We start from the raw sequence: 17513 nt of genomic DNA, 5'->3' as shown, positions 1-17513 counted from the left end.
CAAGACAACACAACACAAAACAACACAACACAACACAACACAACACAACACAACACAACACAACACAACACAACACAACACAACACAACACAACACAACACAAAGGAACCTCTAAGACTTACAGCCTCGTTGCCAGCACCCTGGTTCGGCGCGTGTCCATTTTTCTGTGACTTCTTCCCAGTCTTTTCAAATGGGGAGGCCGCTCGTTTCGCGGTAACAAACTTCTGCAGCCGGCTGCCTTTGACTGAAGATCGTCCTGAGCCTTGCCTTGAGCCTGTCAAATTTTTTATTCGTGAAAAACTCTTTCCGAACATTATGGCAAAGAAAGAAAATCTTTCTTGACGCATAAAACAATGCAGAAACCGGCTAAGTTGATGTAACATGCGTTGTAAATTATTTGTAAAATTATTATGGGTGTGGTGGAAATTCGAGAATGCTATCTGTGTTTTTTGCCTGCATCTCAGTTATCTTGAGTTTTGTTTCGTTTAGATTTATTGGTAATAAGAAGTAGCAAACAGCAAGAAATAAACTAATAAAAACATAATAAAAATAAGTAATAAACAAGAAGTAATAAACAAATAGAACGAAATTTTACAAAAGAAACCTTACTCACTGAATAATCTTAGGATTTTTCCGAAAAAGTGGAAAGAATTCTTTTTAGTTATTCTCTAGACAACTTGCTTTCTAAACGTGCTCTATTGTACTTTAAACAGGTCTGTTTATAGATACATTTTGCTGCGTAACCAGTAGGTTTTCAATATTTTAAAGTAAACCCTTCGTAGAAGCAAACTGGTTCAGACCTTTAGATACATTTGCATAGTCTGACAGTGCCCCCTGTTCTTAAAAATGGTTACGTTTGATTGTGTATGAACTCACTTCTGTGGCTTGCTTTTTCCTCATCGTCGTCTGTGTGGTCTCGTAGAAAGGTGAAAGCAGGAAGAACGACATGTCCCTTGCCAGTTGCACTGGCGACCACCGTCTCGTCGTCTAAAATCTTAATGGACAAATGCAAAAATAGAAACTTGACAGAGGATTGATGATCATTAAATTTGACCAAATATTGGCCATCTCTTCGGCAAAGCTGGACTTCTAAATTTAATCTGTTTTCATTCATTCGCATATTGTGTGTGTGAACCTAAGGCATATTCACTTTCAAAAGAATGAACTTGAGAGACAATAGTCTTAAAAGTGAGGCAAACTTACATCAAGACGAACGTATACATCAGTTTTTGATGTGGAAACTTGAATACTGACGGGATGGTCATCATAAACCTTCGCTGTGTACCTGTGTAAGTAAAAGTCTGCTTTAAAAATTGCCGAGGATTTAAAAATGACTAACCATGGACAATGGTAATTTTAACGATCAACATTTTAAATATGATTCCCCGAAAAGGACTATTCAAACATGGCTAAAAATTTCAAATAATTTCAAAAGAAGATAGTACTTTTCGTAGACTAATTTCGTAGCCCCTAAAACACTTAATTCATTTTTGGGTATCATTGCTCAAAACATTTTGGCGGAATTTTAAGACTTTTGCTCAGAATGTAGTAAAAAACAAAAATGAGATAGAAAAGCATACCTGAAAATAACGTTGTTTCTGTTGGGCAAATAGTAATCTCTGATCTCCTTGGTTGTAAAATTGGCATTGACGACGCCTTCCTTGACAGGCATCGGCAATGGATCTGTGGCGCCAATCAAGCGAAGGCGAAACTTTCCTGCAGGCACCGGTCCATTGCCACTTCGCGCTTCTGCGATGAATGTGTACCCGTTCTATGCATAGATATATCACAATGTTACAAAAAAATAGAGAACCTGTAAATGTCCATAAGAATATGGAGAGCATTTGTTTGGCAGTGAAACTGACTAGGTGCCAAGTTTTCATTTTGAGATATTCATTGTGCCCCACAGACACAAGATTTTGGTATATACCTTTTTGGCAACTTAGTCTGCATACAATTGTCCACTTTTTATACAACCCACGTTTCATATTTTCACGTTTCACATCCCCATTGGAATTGAAACACGAAACAATAATTAGCCTCTTTTTTTATAACAGCAATGCACTTCAAGCTATTTCTTTTCAAGCCCAATTGTGTTTCATTTGCATCCATAAATCAAGCCACACCAGATAAGTAGGCATGCGCCCTTTTCCACTTTTTTTTTCATAAATTTTTCTTCCAAAAACCTTTTCTGTTCCATATAAGAGCTAGCCACTCTTAGTATTAACCAAGGGAGCAGTATTACTGAAACTGCAGACACTGCGACTCAGAAGAATAGAAGTTCGGGACCCCAGTGTCTTTATGATTCAGCAAATCCCATTGCTCATAGTTTCTTAATTTTCATATCACTATAATTAACATTGATGTTAATTCTAACATTTGAAATTTTAACATACATACATACCATGACATTTAAACATATTTCCAGTAGAAAAATTTCCTTGTTTGAGGGGGGGGGGTTCGCAGCTTTATTTTAATAAACCAACCAGCTAATTATATTTATGGAAGCTTTTGATTTCTGTTTTTTTCAAAATTCAATTGTCTCTTGATATTTTTGCCGTGAGTACTAGCGTTTCGTAGGTTTTCTGATTGTTCAGTACTTATTTCTTGTAGCAAGTTTCTTGTATAAAAACGACTGTAGTATTTGCAGCCGGGTTCCGTCGAGACAATTGCTAACATAAATCACGGGAGTTCTTATATCAGTTCAAATTTAATTCTGAATTCTGCCCAACCATTAAATTATAAAATATTTCCAAAGTGAGAGATGTTGATACGAAATTTGAATTCTTTAATGAATGGATAGAACAATAGTTTGAAGATGGTAAATGACATGACATACCTTATTTTTATGTAAAACTCGCGGAGTGACTCGCATGAACACCATTGGCATCTGTTCTCCAGTATCGTTGTCCACGACACGCAACACGCAACTGTTAATGTTGATGTACAACTTCGGCACAACCAATACTGGGCTTTCAACATAGAACACTTCCCTAAATTTGTAATGACAATTTTTACTACATCACTTGATTTTGAACATTGAATTCTTCACTCATCTTGTCTCAAAGTTACTACTTTACTATTTTAATAATAGATTCATTTTGATCCATACATATGTGTATTTGGTACACGTTCTTTAAATTATTTCAGTATTGACTTCTCTCTTTCACTTATTTCTGATTTATTTCTTTTCCCCCAGTTACTCTTTCCTTTTGTTTACTTATTCCGTCTTGTTTTCATTCGATGTATTTCCATCCATTTATCATTTTATCTGCCATTTTACTTGTTTTATTCAATGCTTCATTAATTCCTCCATTAATTCGTTAATTCATCGATTCATTCATCCATTCATCCATCCGTTCATTGATACATTTATGCATTCACTCAACCATTCATTCATTCATACATTTATGCATTCACTCAACCATTCATTCATACATTTATGCATTCACTCAACCATTCATTCATTCATACATTTATGCATTCACTCAACCATTCATTCATTGATACATTTATGCATTCACTCAACCGTTCATTCATTCATACATTTATGCATTCACTCAACCATTCATTCATTCATACATTTATGCATTCATTCATCCATTCATTCATACATTTGTACATTAACTCATCCATTCATTCATACATTTGTACATTCATTCATTTGTTCGTTGATTAACTTACTGACTCACTCAAGCTCATCCATTTGCTCATTTGTCGATATGCTTAAATTGATACTGTCTGATATTATTCGCTCGCTCACACAATATCTTATTAATTTGTCAGAATAACAACATCCAGTTCTGAGGCATATGCAGAGATGCTTTTGATATGCAAAAAAAGTTTTAATTGTCATTAATATGATAACATGACCAGGAAATATTCAATCAGGTCTCTTCCTTGCTCCTAAATACCATACATTTAATGAGGTACAAATGTCTCCACATGCCTCACCGCAAAATGCTGGAGGTCCAAAAATAAGACTGGGAGAGCTAATTGAACATTGGTAATTGGGTGTAGAGCACTGTGGTGGGTAGACTTGTAATCTAAATATATACAAACCTAAAGACAATGAACCAAGAATTGACTGGCTGCTCGGGATATCCACCATTGTAATCTGCGTAGGCGATTCTCGTCCACTCGTCTTCGCTGAATGGGTATACTGAATAAAGGTCAGGGTCGGCCTTGAACATTTCGCGGTACACTTGCAATGCGAAGTACTCGGTGTTCGTGTCGATGACTGTCATTATTTTCTTGAACTGCTCTGTGACAATTTTGTTTTCTTCTGAATCTGTTTAGAAAGTAAAGATGTTATTGAAAAATCATGAAAAGTAAACAGCAAGCACTTGTCTAATGCTGGCATCGCTCTTTAGGTTGTGAATGATAGTTGGTCCACTTTAGCCCTCTAAGATTAAATAAAAATCACAAACTGTCTGATGAGGAACATTACAATATCAGCTAGCCTTAAAAATATTGCCGTTTTTCAAGGAGAACGTTATTTTAGCAATACATTTCACCATTAGAATGGCAACCTTCTTTATTCAAAATGCCCAAAGCAATCAGCTATTTTGAAAATAAAACAAAATAGGAAATCCTTAATTGATAATGGTTAGAAATGCAGAAATTTTTTGTGTCAACACAAATTGGCTTCATTTTGAGAAAATACTTTGGCAAATATCAAAATGGCAAATATCACGTGGATGCCAAACTGACCCTGCTCGCGTGCTTTCGCCAGAAGTCTGACAAAATGACCCTTGAAGCAAGCCTGTATCTTTGCTGCCGCATTGATTCGTTTCAACTCTTCACTCAAACTATCTTCACTTCCTTGCTCCTCCCCAACCCTTTGCTCCATTGTTTTTTCTTCTTTTTCTGCATCTACCAAATGCAAGTGTCTCTTCAAACACAAAGCTGTCTCGTATTTGAGAGCTTCAATCGAAAACGAGGTTACAGCTGTGAACGCATTTCCCATCTCCGTTTTTACTGTGTTTGTGAAACTAGAGAACAGAACCTGTCAACGAGATGTTTTCTATCGTTAGGCAAAAGTCATCCTTAAAACCAATTTACATAAACAAATAGGATGAGAAGGATTTAGCCATACCAATATTAGAGTTTCCTGATCACTGAAATGCCTTACAAATGGCAAAAGCCTGAAACAGATTTTGAAAAGACAAAGTTCCAATTGCTTTGTCGAATTTTCGGAAAAAAGAAACTGATAAGAAATCTGATCACCTGAAAAATTTGAAATCGAATAAAATAATGAAATGAAAAGGGAATTCTCAAATACTTGGTTTCTAAAGGTCTTCAGAACTTGATAATTTTTGAAGATCTGAAAAAATTAATAGCCAGGCTACAGTTTAGCAAAAATTAAAAGATGGAGGTTTACTTCGAAGTGTCGTGAAAATGTCCAATCAGATTCCGCCTCACTTCCAAGGTTGAACTTCCTGTTCTTGGCAAAATCGTTGAATGATGTCATAACTTCAATGAGTCCCAACAATGAATTAATGGAATACTGGGTAAAGCTAATGCTTTCCTGCAATAAAATTAAATTCAGCCAATCACAGGACATAAGTCGGTATAAATGTGTGTTTTTGTCAACGGATATAAACAAGAAAAAACAGAGATTCTAGGCAAAGTCACACACATGAAAGAGAGAATGACAGTTTACGAATTATAAGAAGGAATATCCTTTGCTGGCGTACATGGTACTTTTGATCATGAGCTTTTTGTCAACACATAATTTATACTAATTTAAACTTAGCTCGCGCTAGTCAATGTTTTCACACGCACCAGGCAAACATTGTGTACTAACGGGGATTCACTTGGACTCATTCACAAACGGAGGGCTTGACGGAAATGAGGGCTCTTCGTGTACACATATCTTCATCATTACAGTAATTATGATAGGCAATGAAGCTTTACGACTATACCTATAAAACCTCACAGCTGTAAGGAACTTCAAAACTAACGAGACTTGAAAAAGCCACGAAGGCCCGATTTAGGTAACTAGGGTGATACTGTAATAAAAAAGCGCGGAATTGGTATAATATTCCATTAAATGATCAAGTTATAAAAAAACTTAGTCGCTGTGAAGAGGGCATTACCTTTGTAAGGTGCTGCATGATAAGATCCTCTTCCCCAAACACGAACGACGTTTGTGAGCAGATGTCAATATGGTAGCCAATCGGAGCTTGAATCATGAACCTCAAAACGTGTCGCCTTAAAAAAATCCAACATTTATGATAATACACACTTAAACCGAGTTTGTTTTCAGATCGATTCAAGTATTGATTGCTGGTCTCAACTGTAATTTTCTCTACGAAAATATCTCGATAAGCCTTAACATCTTAAATGTTCTAAAGAAAATCTGGTGATTGAAATAATGCTTGATCGGAAACCAAACAAATTCCTTTGAGCAATAGGGATTTGGAAATTACACGATAGCAGAAAATTGGTTCATTTGATTGCAAATCTGTCTAATCAAAGTTATCAGCAAAGTGAAAACATAGTTTATTACAGGTAGTGTCGATACTGTTAAACACATCAGTTTTCGAGGAGACTCAAGAACAGGCCGAACACTTACCCAGGCGGCAAAGTGAGAACTGCTCCTTTTATCCCTGTGGTTTTTATACGCAAGGAAGGTAGCCCGTTGACAAGGCTCTTCCAGGAATATGGCTCGGCAATCAACAGTCCAGGAGGCGGTGCAGTTTGAGATGTTTCCTTGATAGGTTTTTCTTCAGACTCTATAAACAATGAGACACTGATTTAGTATTTCAGTTTTAAGCAACGATAAAGGTGGCCATTTAATTAATTGAAGTGGTGAACTAATACACGTATACAAAACACAAACGGAAGAAATGTTTAACAACCAAAGTAAACACAACCGAGAAATACCTTGATTTTCCTTTTCCTTGACAGAAGGGTACGTTTGAATAAGAGGCTCAAACCAACGAGAAAACGAAGCAAAGGACACGAGCAGCTCGATTTTCGACAAACTGTCAACAAACAAGAAAGGCATCGGGGCATCGGAAAGTGGCAAGTGTGATCCATAAGCAGATGGGCTGGCTACAGAAGGGTTTCGGCCGGAAGGAGTTGGGGCGATGTTGGACAATGCCGGGTTCAATACAGAACGCCTGTTCTTGTCCGCCTTTTGATCCGCATTCTAGAATATGCCATGCAGAGAGTTACACAAAATACCACTTATTAGTAAAATGAGAAAGTGTAGAATTTATGATCAAATAGAGCGTCAATACATTTGCCACATATTCAATTAGATTGCTTTGAATACGAAATGTTATCAAGTGTAAAGTTGAAGTTAAATTGTTAACGGGCTTGACACGAATGTTACGGAATGTGTTTCACAAAATATATAATAAGCAAGTTTAGGACAGAGTTCCAGGCAGTTTGGGATTTGAATTGAGAAATATGGGTGTTCGATGAGCTTGACACCAACCTTGAGTTCTGAGTGGCCTTTGTAGAAACTGTATGTTTGTGACTTGTGAAAGACCCATAAAGTGCTAGAGATAAATAAGGAAAGTATTGAGAGAATAAACTGAAATAATGTAAGAATCTCTACTGCAACGATGGTGTGTTCTATCTAAATTCTCAAACAACTAATGATAACAGAATTAAGCGTTTTCTTGAAATAAAAGAAGAAGAATTGAATATTGACACCAGAATCTAGTGGTTATGGTTGTCAGCCACATGTCATCAAACTGTACTTACTTCAAATCAATCACATAACAATCTTTCTGATACCACGCAAAATCGTCTTAAAATTCTCCCTACTCTCATCGCGCTTAACTTTGTCGCATATCTAACAGAAACACTTTGTGAACCAAGGTACCATTTCATTTGGTAGGAGCTTGCATACGCCAGTTTAGGGCAGGCGATCTTATGGTTATGGGTTTATTACAGGTATTAGAAGATAAAATAGGTCTAAGTAAGTGGGTTCATAAAGGAGCTATGCACTGGGTTCTTGATGCTGATGTCATGTTTCACAAAGAGCTTATTTAGACCAAAACCCAAAAAAGATGAAAGATAAAAGGTCGCAAATCGTCGAGTTTCTACTTCAGTTAATTCTGTTAGTTGCTTTAATATATGCTATGGATGCCTCTAGAATCATTCGATTGTCAGTTTCGTTAAATTTTAGGCTACCGTAAAGAAGCAAATTGAGTAAGGCAAATACTTACTTGAAACACAAGCAGAAGTCGTCGTACTCCATCCATAATGATTCAACCTTTTCTTTCTTCTCTCCATCCTTCGCGTCCTCTTCATTTTTCTCAGCCTCGTTTTCTTCATTTTCTGCATTGACCTCTGTTTCACCTTTTGGCAATTCGATTTCTGGAATAACTTCGCTAGGCTCTTTCTCTTTAAGATCCTCTTTTGCTTTGGCTTTCGCTTCTTTCGTATCCTTGACTTCTTTCTCGGACACTGTAATTGCAAAAATACGAGTAAGCGTAAATTTTTTTAACCTTGGCGTTATCAGAGAATATTAATTTTTTTTACACAAATAATATGGCCTAAGATGGGGAATATTCTGAAATAAATACAGTAACAAGAAAACAGAAGGACAATAAAATGTGATCAATTCTTCTTTCACCGTCTTAAAATCTATAAACTGGAGTTTTTAGGAAAGAAAGGTGCGAAAAATCGAATTTACATATGAAAATGTAATAAATCAAGCAACTCAAATAAGAACATACAAGCTTTTTCCATTTTTGAAGATTTTCTCCCTCTAGCAGATCCAAGTTCATTTTTGCTTGAGGCGACAGAAACTTTTCTACTAACTTTCTTTTCCAATAAATCAGTTTCAGCGAGATTGCTTTTACCAGAATTAGTTCGCTCTTTCTTGAGATGGCTGCTCGACTTTGAATGTGTTACTTTTGCAGCGTCTGTAGCCTTTTCCTTTTCCATGCCATCGAAGCTAACATCAATGCTTATCATTGGTTTGATTTTGGGCGGACTCTGAGGTCATGACAGAAAACACGTTGTTAGGTACAGTCATACGCTCGAAAATCATTTAATAGAAAAAAATGCTATGCATTTTCTTGTTTTAACTCTATGTTCAAATAGAATGTAGCATTTCTATGATAACATATCAGGACAAGCTAAATAAATGCAGTGTCGATTAATTTTACAATATTCTGTAAATAAACTCCCCGTAAAGAATAGGTATTGTTGTACGGCTTTCGGTCTTGAAACTAATAGCATTTGATTATTTTATTCTAAATAAGCTCAAATAGGTGTATAGCCGGCAATGGAAGCGAGTTTGAAGTGCTTGAGCTAAATCATGGAACATTGATTCCACTTTGTACATCAGAATACAACAGACAAATCGCAAATACCGAGTGTTGGCTTTCTGCTGGTTTCACTGGCTCTTGCCCGATTTCCTTCCGCAAATCATTGCTGTCCATCTTTCCTTCTTTCGGACTGTCTGTACCAACACCACTGTCTTCCTCTTGCTCCGGCACTTTATCCTCCTCCACAACGCTATCCATTGGAGTCTCTGGTTTAAACTTTTTCCACTTGACAGGGGACCTAGAGACAAAAGACCCACATTAATCTCCATGGACAGGTAAAACCGTCTAGTGCTCACTTCCAATGAAATTCTTCAATAAATGTTGCACAATGATAAAAGATAATGTTCAGTAATTCTGAACTTGTTTTTAATGTCTACACTGTAAACTCTACCGGACCAAAACTATTCTTTAGCAACACTACGACAAAGGGAAATACCCCCTGAATGATTGGCATATGAATGATAATATAATAAGTTAGCAAAATTGAAAATTTTAGATTATTTTTTCCATCGTGTTTCATTTGAATTTCCTGTAATTTGAGTAGCATTGGCGCGATGTTAAGAGCTGTTAAATGAAAAATGCAACCAGACGGGGTGTGATTAAGCAGGGCGCTGTTATTCAAATATCACTTTGAGAAAATCTTGTCAATGATGCATTAAATCAGCTTCTTTCTTTGTAAGAGGAACCTTTGCTGGTAAAAAGATTATCTGGCTGGCAGCAGTAATTAAGTTGACATTAGTACTCACTGCACTCTGCTCACAGGTATAGGACTGACCCGATAGTTGATGAACGGCGAAGCCACCTCGACGAACATTGGTGGCTTGGGTGGGTCTTTATTCAAAGGAGGCTCTACTATTTGGGTTTTCTTCTTTTGACGAATGAGTTTCCATCTTGGTATAGGGACAGGAGTTGGTGGAGCGACAAGTGGACAATTCCGTACCATTGTTAAATGAACTGGATGGGGATGGTTGTGAGACAAACCAGATTGTCGAAGCTTTTCTGACGCATCGGCCTACAATGCAAGTTTACTTTGGTTTGCTAGTCGGCAAAGAGAAATATTTTGGAAGATAAATATTTAAAATAAAAGAGAAATACTTTGGATGCTGGAAAAATAAATGCTAGTTCTTGAATTCTGGTCAATGTTGACTGGTAATTTCATTGATGGAGAAGAAAAGATCGCACTGCTATTTGATAAATGGAGAGTTGTGGAGAGACTGCTACAAGAAACGATTGCAAAAACCCCCAAAACACATATCATATCTGTGCAATGACTATTCATGAACACCAATATTGTGATCCCATCTACAGTTATATTGTCAAAGAATCAACCACTGAAGTCAGGGAGGGTCAATGTGTCTAGTATCAAGCGATATAATAAAGCGATTGCATTTTGGTTTTTGAAATGGCATTGACTATAAACATTTTTTTGTAAGAAACAAAATCGAATCTTCAAAAGTGACATAATAATAATGATAATAATATAAAAGATGATTTATTTGAAGTTGGCAGGTGGTACGGCTATTTACGTAGAACTAATTAAGGCCGACGTAATCTAACTATATACAATAGATTAGAAAACATACACAGTATAAAATCTATCTGATGATCGTGTTAAAAAATTTGGTCTGCACACGAAGTGACCAGATAATTGCAATCAGGGCTGCCAAGAGGGGTCAAGGGGGAAATCGTCCCAGCGTTTCGAGGTCTAGGGGGCCTCATAATTCCATTTTAATCAAACATACAAACAATTTTCTGTGAGCCTCGTTTTTCGGTTATGCCAAAGGGCCTCTGAAATTTCTCGGCGGCCCTGATTGCAATAACGACTCTAAATCGTGTCAACATACTTTGACCTAAATTAATTCAGAGGCTATCTCTGGGTTGTGAAATAACATTAAAAATGCGCTACCATTTCTCGAAGTGTGGAGATACGTAGTGGCTTTTTTTGTGGAGGAGAATAGCTTGCAAATATGACATATTCTGGTTCTGTGTTCAGTCGTGCCTGTGTATTGCTTGCGAGACTAGCTAAAAATAAAGATGAAAATTAGACCACGCTCCACTTAAAAGTATCAAATTATAATATAGCAATATCAAATTATATTTGTCTGTGAAACAACCCTCTCAATACTGAGGTGAGAGAGGCTAACCTCTACCACTTTATCAGTAATTCAACTGAATAAGGTAGCAGATATGTGTTTCTTTTGAAGCATGGGGTACGAAATGCATATATATGGCTACTGGTCAAAAAAGAGTATAAAAGGAGGTATTGCCTATTGCATCAAATCCAATAACCATAGAAACAAATCTCGATTTAGACAAAATCATTCTTGCTGTACAAGAAAAAAAGTAGGTGAGGATACATTGAGAAATTCTCAGATTTAAAGCGAACCTTTCTCTTTAGATTTTCCATCTTTCTCTGTCTTTTCCTTGTCTTTTAGTTTTTCATTTCTAGCTTTTTCATTTTTCTCTTTGTTTCCTATATCCTTGCTGTCCTTCTCCTCTTTCTTTTTAATTGGATCCTTTCCTTCTTTGCTTTCCTTTACCTCCAGCTTTGGAAGCTCTTCCTTCTTTCCCTCCTCTTCTGTTGGCAATTTCCCTTCTTTTTCGGCTGTCTTTGACTTGCTTTCAGAGGCTTCTAACTTCCATTTTGGTAATATATCAAGCAAAAGTTTCCAAATTTCAGCTGTGTGTCCATATCTCAATGGAATGGGCTCCGGAAGCCAGCCAGTGAGGCAGTGGATCATGTTGGAATCACCCATTTCACTGAAGTCATAGCCACCATTATAACTGAAAATTCAAAAGATGGTGAAGTACTTCTTTTTATTTTTTTATTTTTAATCTTCAGGATCTTCAGAATATTCAGGATCTATTACCCTTTTGAATATTTGAAGACATTTTTGTTATTAGAAAAAATCTTGTCTTTGCACTTGACCGTCTTCACCTAATATCTTTGCTTGTTCAAACTGAAAGCTTAATGCAAAAAAATATTGTCTTTTTTCGATACATTCAGAAACTTCCAGCAATTAATGTTCTGACTATCTAAACAAAGTTATCTGTCATAAACCTGTAACAATTTTAGATTATTTTATTAAGTTCATAACATTGGCATGACTGAAATATAAAAATAAACTTACTCAAGGGATGCAACTTTTATAAGAGCTTTGCAAAGAAGCAAAGGCCAGAGTTCATTTTCCTTCTGAGTTGTTGGAAGGAGTATACTTCCATTTTCATCACAGGGAACAAAGTCATCAACAGTTATCTTTCTCCAACAACCCTTGAAAAGATTAATCAGGATAACAACAAGAAACTCAATATGTTGATTTTGGACCAATTCATTTCAGAAATAGCAATTATATTTACAAAGTACATTGTATTTAGCAAACGGTATTGTATTGCATTGCATTGCATTGCATCGCATTGCATTGTGTTGTGCTGTGTTGTATTGCATTGTATTGATTGTATAGTATAAACTCACAAATAAGCTGGAAACTTACCATCCAAAAAATTTTCAAGCAATATTTACCACCAGGATTATAAAGTGGAGCTGATGTGTAACGACTGCTAGGGTCTTTAGGCCAAATGTGGTGCCAAGGTTTCCAGCCTGATAACTCATCATTAAATATTTCACTCTCTTTCTTAAGTTTGTCAATTTTTGATTCTTTAGTGTCTCTCTGCTCTTTAGAGGACTTTGTTTTTAACATATTGCAAGTTGAATCACATTCAGCTTGATTTAGGAGCTTTGCAAGGGTTGATATCCCAGCAATGATCCACCTCATTAGCTGAAATTGGAAAAACATAATTGAAAGGCATTCATAAGGCACTAAGTATAAAAATACTTCTGCTCTTCTACTCTTTTTAAGTCCCAATTCTTGTTATTCATCTAAACTGATTAACAATTTTACTAAGAATATCATAATGTTTACTGACTCCATTTTAAAAAGTTGTTTCATCAAGGCCTTTGATGAAGGGGGACCAGGGGGCCATGCCCCCCCCCCCTTTTTGCAAAAGAGCTTTTTGACAATTCTTTTGTTATAATTGTTAAAAACCCCTGCCTGCATCGGAGCCCATGTTTATATGTTCTACTTACAAAAACATGTATAAGAAAGGACATAGTCTTCTAAGGCACCAATAAATGGGTCTGTCTTCCAGACATATTCATGTGCTCTAATGTTAGCATTCTCCTATCAAATTCGTGGTCAAATTAAATTGGTTGAGCTTATGCATAATGGACAAACTAATACCTCACTATCTGTGACATCATCATTAGAAGAGGAAAGTAGATCAATTTCTTTTCCTTTCAATGTTTCACCATCCACCATGACAGGAATCTACAGTTTAGACAAAGGGCAAATGTTGCCTAAATGAAACCAATCTGAAGCTTAAGTTACGCTTAAAACAATTTATTGGTAACCAGGATACACGAACAACAAAATTTCAACTGTTAATTTGAAAGAATTTTGATTTTCAAGCAGTTACAGACTTCCTGTTCACTCACTTACAGAAATAAGAAATAATATTTAAGTAAGATGAAATAAGAAAAATTCTATAACTTCCAATTATGGATAAGCACATTAGGGATTTCAAACATGTCAGATAAAAATTGTCTTTTCAATCAACCCTATTCATGTGGTCATCTGATCTTTGTCACCATGTGGCCTTCTCTCACAATTATGTAGACATGAGAAGCCTTGCAATGAAATGAAAAAGATTGTGATAAATGGTTTTATAGTAATTGCAGACAAACCTTTCCATCTGGAATAATATCCTGAAATCTTCTCCAGCTATGCACTTTTTCCTTTAGAGGACCGGGGAGCTCCGTTCTACCTTCTGGCTCTTCAAAAAAGTGCTGAATAAAAAAATGAGCAGAGATCTCAGTATACAAACATAATAACTAAATAAAACACAAACATGCCAACAATTTGTCTAAATCTAAAAAAAACAAATCCATAGCAAAATAGTGAAATACTTATGATACCATAGATGTCCCTGGGCTTCGTCCTTTTTGCTCAATTCTCACTCGATGTCCAGTATCCTAAAATATCAAAAAACATAAAATCCAAATAAATATCACATTGGAAAGATGATCTAAATATCTTCATCATAACTCAGTTGAAAAAAACATGCACAGGTAAAATAGTTGTTTACCCATTTTTCAGCAGCAATGTCCTGGTCACTCCATTCTGGCCAAACTGGAATTGGTACTTTTCCAATCTTTCTTCCCTTTTCATCTTTCTCAAAAATTGGTGGAATTGTAGTTGGAGGTCTGTTAGAAGATTAACAGAAGCATTTAACCTTGCCTCAAACCAATTGCAAAGACAAAGAGAAACAGATAATATGATTAAATAGTTTGCAATATTTCAAAAAATGCAATGTTAATCCAAATGCTGTTACATATTGTTACTGAAATTGAAAAAGTTCAAGTGGCCATTAACTTTATTAGAACTTTTTCATGAATAGTTAGGAACTGCTTTTGCCAATTTTACCTCTCAAGCAGTCTAGATAGACTTTGTCCAGGATGAGTGCCACTTTGTATAGAAATTCTTCTGCGCATATTCCTACTTCTGCTCATGATTGGAGTTGATTTTGCTCAAGTTCTTAGCCTGCACTTTCTTAACATGCCTTCTTCAAATTAAGACAGATGGTCATTGGGTACATGATTACGAATTTGCCGATTAAACCATCTGTTTAGGATGAATTTTGCGCTGGATAATCATTTGGTGAACCGCATGCAAAATTATGGCCACTGTGTAAAGTATTTTATGATCTCATTAGATGGAAAACCTTTTTTTCTCTTGTGTACTTACAAAACTTTACACGATGCCTAATCATGTCGACTTTTTGCAGTAAATCGCAGTTTACTTTGTTATGGAATAATGCTCTTAAGAAATTTGGATTAGCTTGAACAAAGAAAATTTGGAATTGCGAACACCACATAAGTGCCACCGAGTTGCCATCTTACCAAAAACTTCAGTTGAAACAAAGCTCTACTTTGCCAGTTGAAAAAGACGATTGATAATACATTGTAAAAATTTAAACATTAAGAACTTTACTGGATTAAGGTAAGATTAAGTCGGTTGAACATTTGATAACGGCCTGGGTACGGTAACCCAAATGACAGGGAAGCCGCAATCCAGAACCTAGGCCTTCATCTTTATACACGAACTCATACTACTTACTCCTGGTGCTTTTGTGCAGCAGAGGCAACCCTTTCACGCGATTCTTTCTTTTTTGGAGGCTTAGATCCCATGTTAACGGGGAATAAACTTTTCACATGACCTTTTGATCTAATCAGAGAGGTTCGCCATGTTGTTAATATTGAGGACTGGGGCGAGATAAATAATGTTTCTACGCAGTTGCTAAGAAACCGTAATTCCGGGTAAACCCCATTTGCAAAGTGAACAGAAATGTTTCTTTATTCATGTATTAATGAATGCTTTTGGATTTTTTTCTTGATGACATATCAGAATATAGTGTGAACGGCCACTGCTGTCAGGTCTTGGGTAAAAGCAACAACTCTTTGGAAAAGCAGGATGTAACAACTTTGCAGAAAATATACAGACGAGATCAGGTGTATTCCTTCTAGAATAACCATAGCCTAAAACCTAGAAATACGTTTTACGCAGAGAGACACAGCAAAAGCCCACAAGTTATTGGCCGAGATCAGATCTAGGGTAGAAAATGGTATATTTTGGTAAATGTAACAGAGCTGATTGGCTTAAAACGCGGGCCTGAAACGTGTTCATTGCCAGCTTATGGATGAAATGTTAAAAATACAAAATGCTACATAAGATCACGAATTTATGTATCATGAAAAAAGCAAACTACATACAAGGTATAAATTTGGGTCAGGGTCAAAATTTGGCAACCAAATTTCTAACGGAGGGCTCACCTGGAGACCCCCTTGAGGGCCCTTGAGTTGAGTACAATAACTAGCGATGGTCCTGATCCTGCGCTTGGTCCTTCAACACATAAGTCCCTTTTATTAGTATGAGAATCCAAGTTGGTATCTAATTTTTAGGGCATACCAATTTCTTGAGCAGTTCTCTAACTAAATCCTAAATATGCCGAGGAGCCGCATATGGACTCCAATCTCGATTGACTTTGGAGTCACTTTCCCGATTATTGCTAACTCAATCCTGATTACCAGAGTGAAGCTTGAGGTAGTACCCACCAGCCCCACTTTTCCCTCTCCCTGGCCCTCTGAACTGAAAATTAACAAAACCAAGATTGTGTCGTAACATAACACATACTATGTACAAATTTTTTTTGTAACTGGTTACTTCAGGGCATGAATACGATGGTTTTCTCAACCATCCCGTTTAGGTTCTTTTAATCTCCATATTAATTATTAAATCATTGGCAAGAAACTGCATAAAGTTGCAATAAACGGGCAGATTAATCTCACAATGAACATGGAACAGTTCAAAGAATCCAAGTTAATCGCTCAAGCAAAAAGATTCCGCCGTTTCGCCTTTTAGCGATCACCGGCATAGAATGACAAACGGGGGATGATCGGCATTATACGGAACTTCTGATGTCCTAGAAACTTGCATTTGAAAATTTGACTTACTTGGCCTTCTGCTTGCTCATATCGCGCTGTTTTCCAATGTTACCAGTTTCAAATCAAACTCCCTCTTTGCAGCTTGCTTGTTCTTCAGACTGGACTACCGCAACATTTCTTGCTCCTTGCCAGTAATATCCACCAAGTCAGAAATACCACAAATGAGATTCATTTTCTTGCAAAAGTAGCCACTTTGGATAAGATAAAAACGTAGGAACACGATACTACATTACCACAATCTCATAAAGTTTACAAAACAGATGCATGAACATGGAAATCGAGCAAACAGAAACAAAGACCTGAAAATCAAATAAAGCCTGCTCAAACAAACGCAAAGCTTTTGAATCACCAACGGGAGGTGGAACTGTAATCAGAATGAACGGACGCAGCATGGTATCAAATTCACCACCATTATTGGAATTTGTGCGTTGCTAAGGCTTCAAACAATTTCAGGCTTATTACCCTATCCGCCATCCTTCAAGCGAACATGGTCCGCGTTTTGTAGAACAACCTTGAGTTCTCCAAAAAATTAATCAGAGTCCAGAAAACGTTACTGTCGCACGGTCAAAACAAGATAAGTTTGGAGAAAGGTTTTCGTAAAATAAAATTTAAAAAAAATAATTGAGACAACTTATTTTGCACTTGTTGCTTTGTTG

General features: G+C 36.5%; 1 protein-coding gene across 3 annotated transcripts in view; it reads right to left on the bottom strand.

The window, feature by feature from the left end:
• The window catches only part of LOC135685205 (androglobin), a 27797-nt gene extending 10284 nt beyond the window's left edge, over window positions 1-17513 (bottom strand). The window contains exons 1-25 of one of the 3 annotated variants that reach the window (XM_065201051.2): window positions 16867-17513; window positions 14442-14559; window positions 14272-14328; window positions 14041-14142; window positions 13538-13624; window positions 12791-13075; window positions 12431-12570; window positions 11686-12083; window positions 11206-11321; window positions 10046-10311; window positions 9345-9537; window positions 8703-8964; window positions 8190-8430; window positions 7451-7514; window positions 6892-7159; window positions 6581-6740; window positions 6102-6216; window positions 5384-5530; window positions 4714-5008; window positions 4063-4291; window positions 2840-2993; window positions 1581-1771; window positions 1204-1285; window positions 877-994; window positions 123-274 (exon numbers count right to left, since the gene is read on the bottom strand). In XM_065201051.2, coding sequence (XP_065057123.1) covers window positions 123-274; window positions 877-994; window positions 1204-1285; window positions 1581-1771; window positions 2840-2993; window positions 4063-4291; window positions 4714-5008; window positions 5384-5530; window positions 6102-6216; window positions 6581-6740; window positions 6892-7159; window positions 7451-7514; window positions 8190-8430; window positions 8703-8964; window positions 9345-9537; window positions 10046-10311; window positions 11206-11321; window positions 11686-12083; window positions 12431-12570; window positions 12791-13075; window positions 13538-13624; window positions 14041-14142; window positions 14272-14328; window positions 14442-14559; window positions 16867-16886 — 4260 coding nt within the window. In that variant the 5' untranslated portion in view covers window positions 16887-17513. The other 2 variants (XM_065201050.2, XM_065201049.2) reach the window with 2 other exon arrangements.

The sequence above is a fragment of the Rhopilema esculentum genome, chromosome 15, assembly GCF_057945365.1.
Source record: "Rhopilema esculentum isolate cy_ngs chromosome 15, ASM5794536v1, whole genome shotgun sequence".
NCBI classification, from domain to species: domain Eukaryota; kingdom Metazoa; phylum Cnidaria; class Scyphozoa; order Rhizostomeae; family Rhizostomatidae; genus Rhopilema; species Rhopilema esculentum.
Note: the sequence above shows the minus strand (reverse complement) of the source record. Positions and strands in the feature narration are given on the sequence as shown.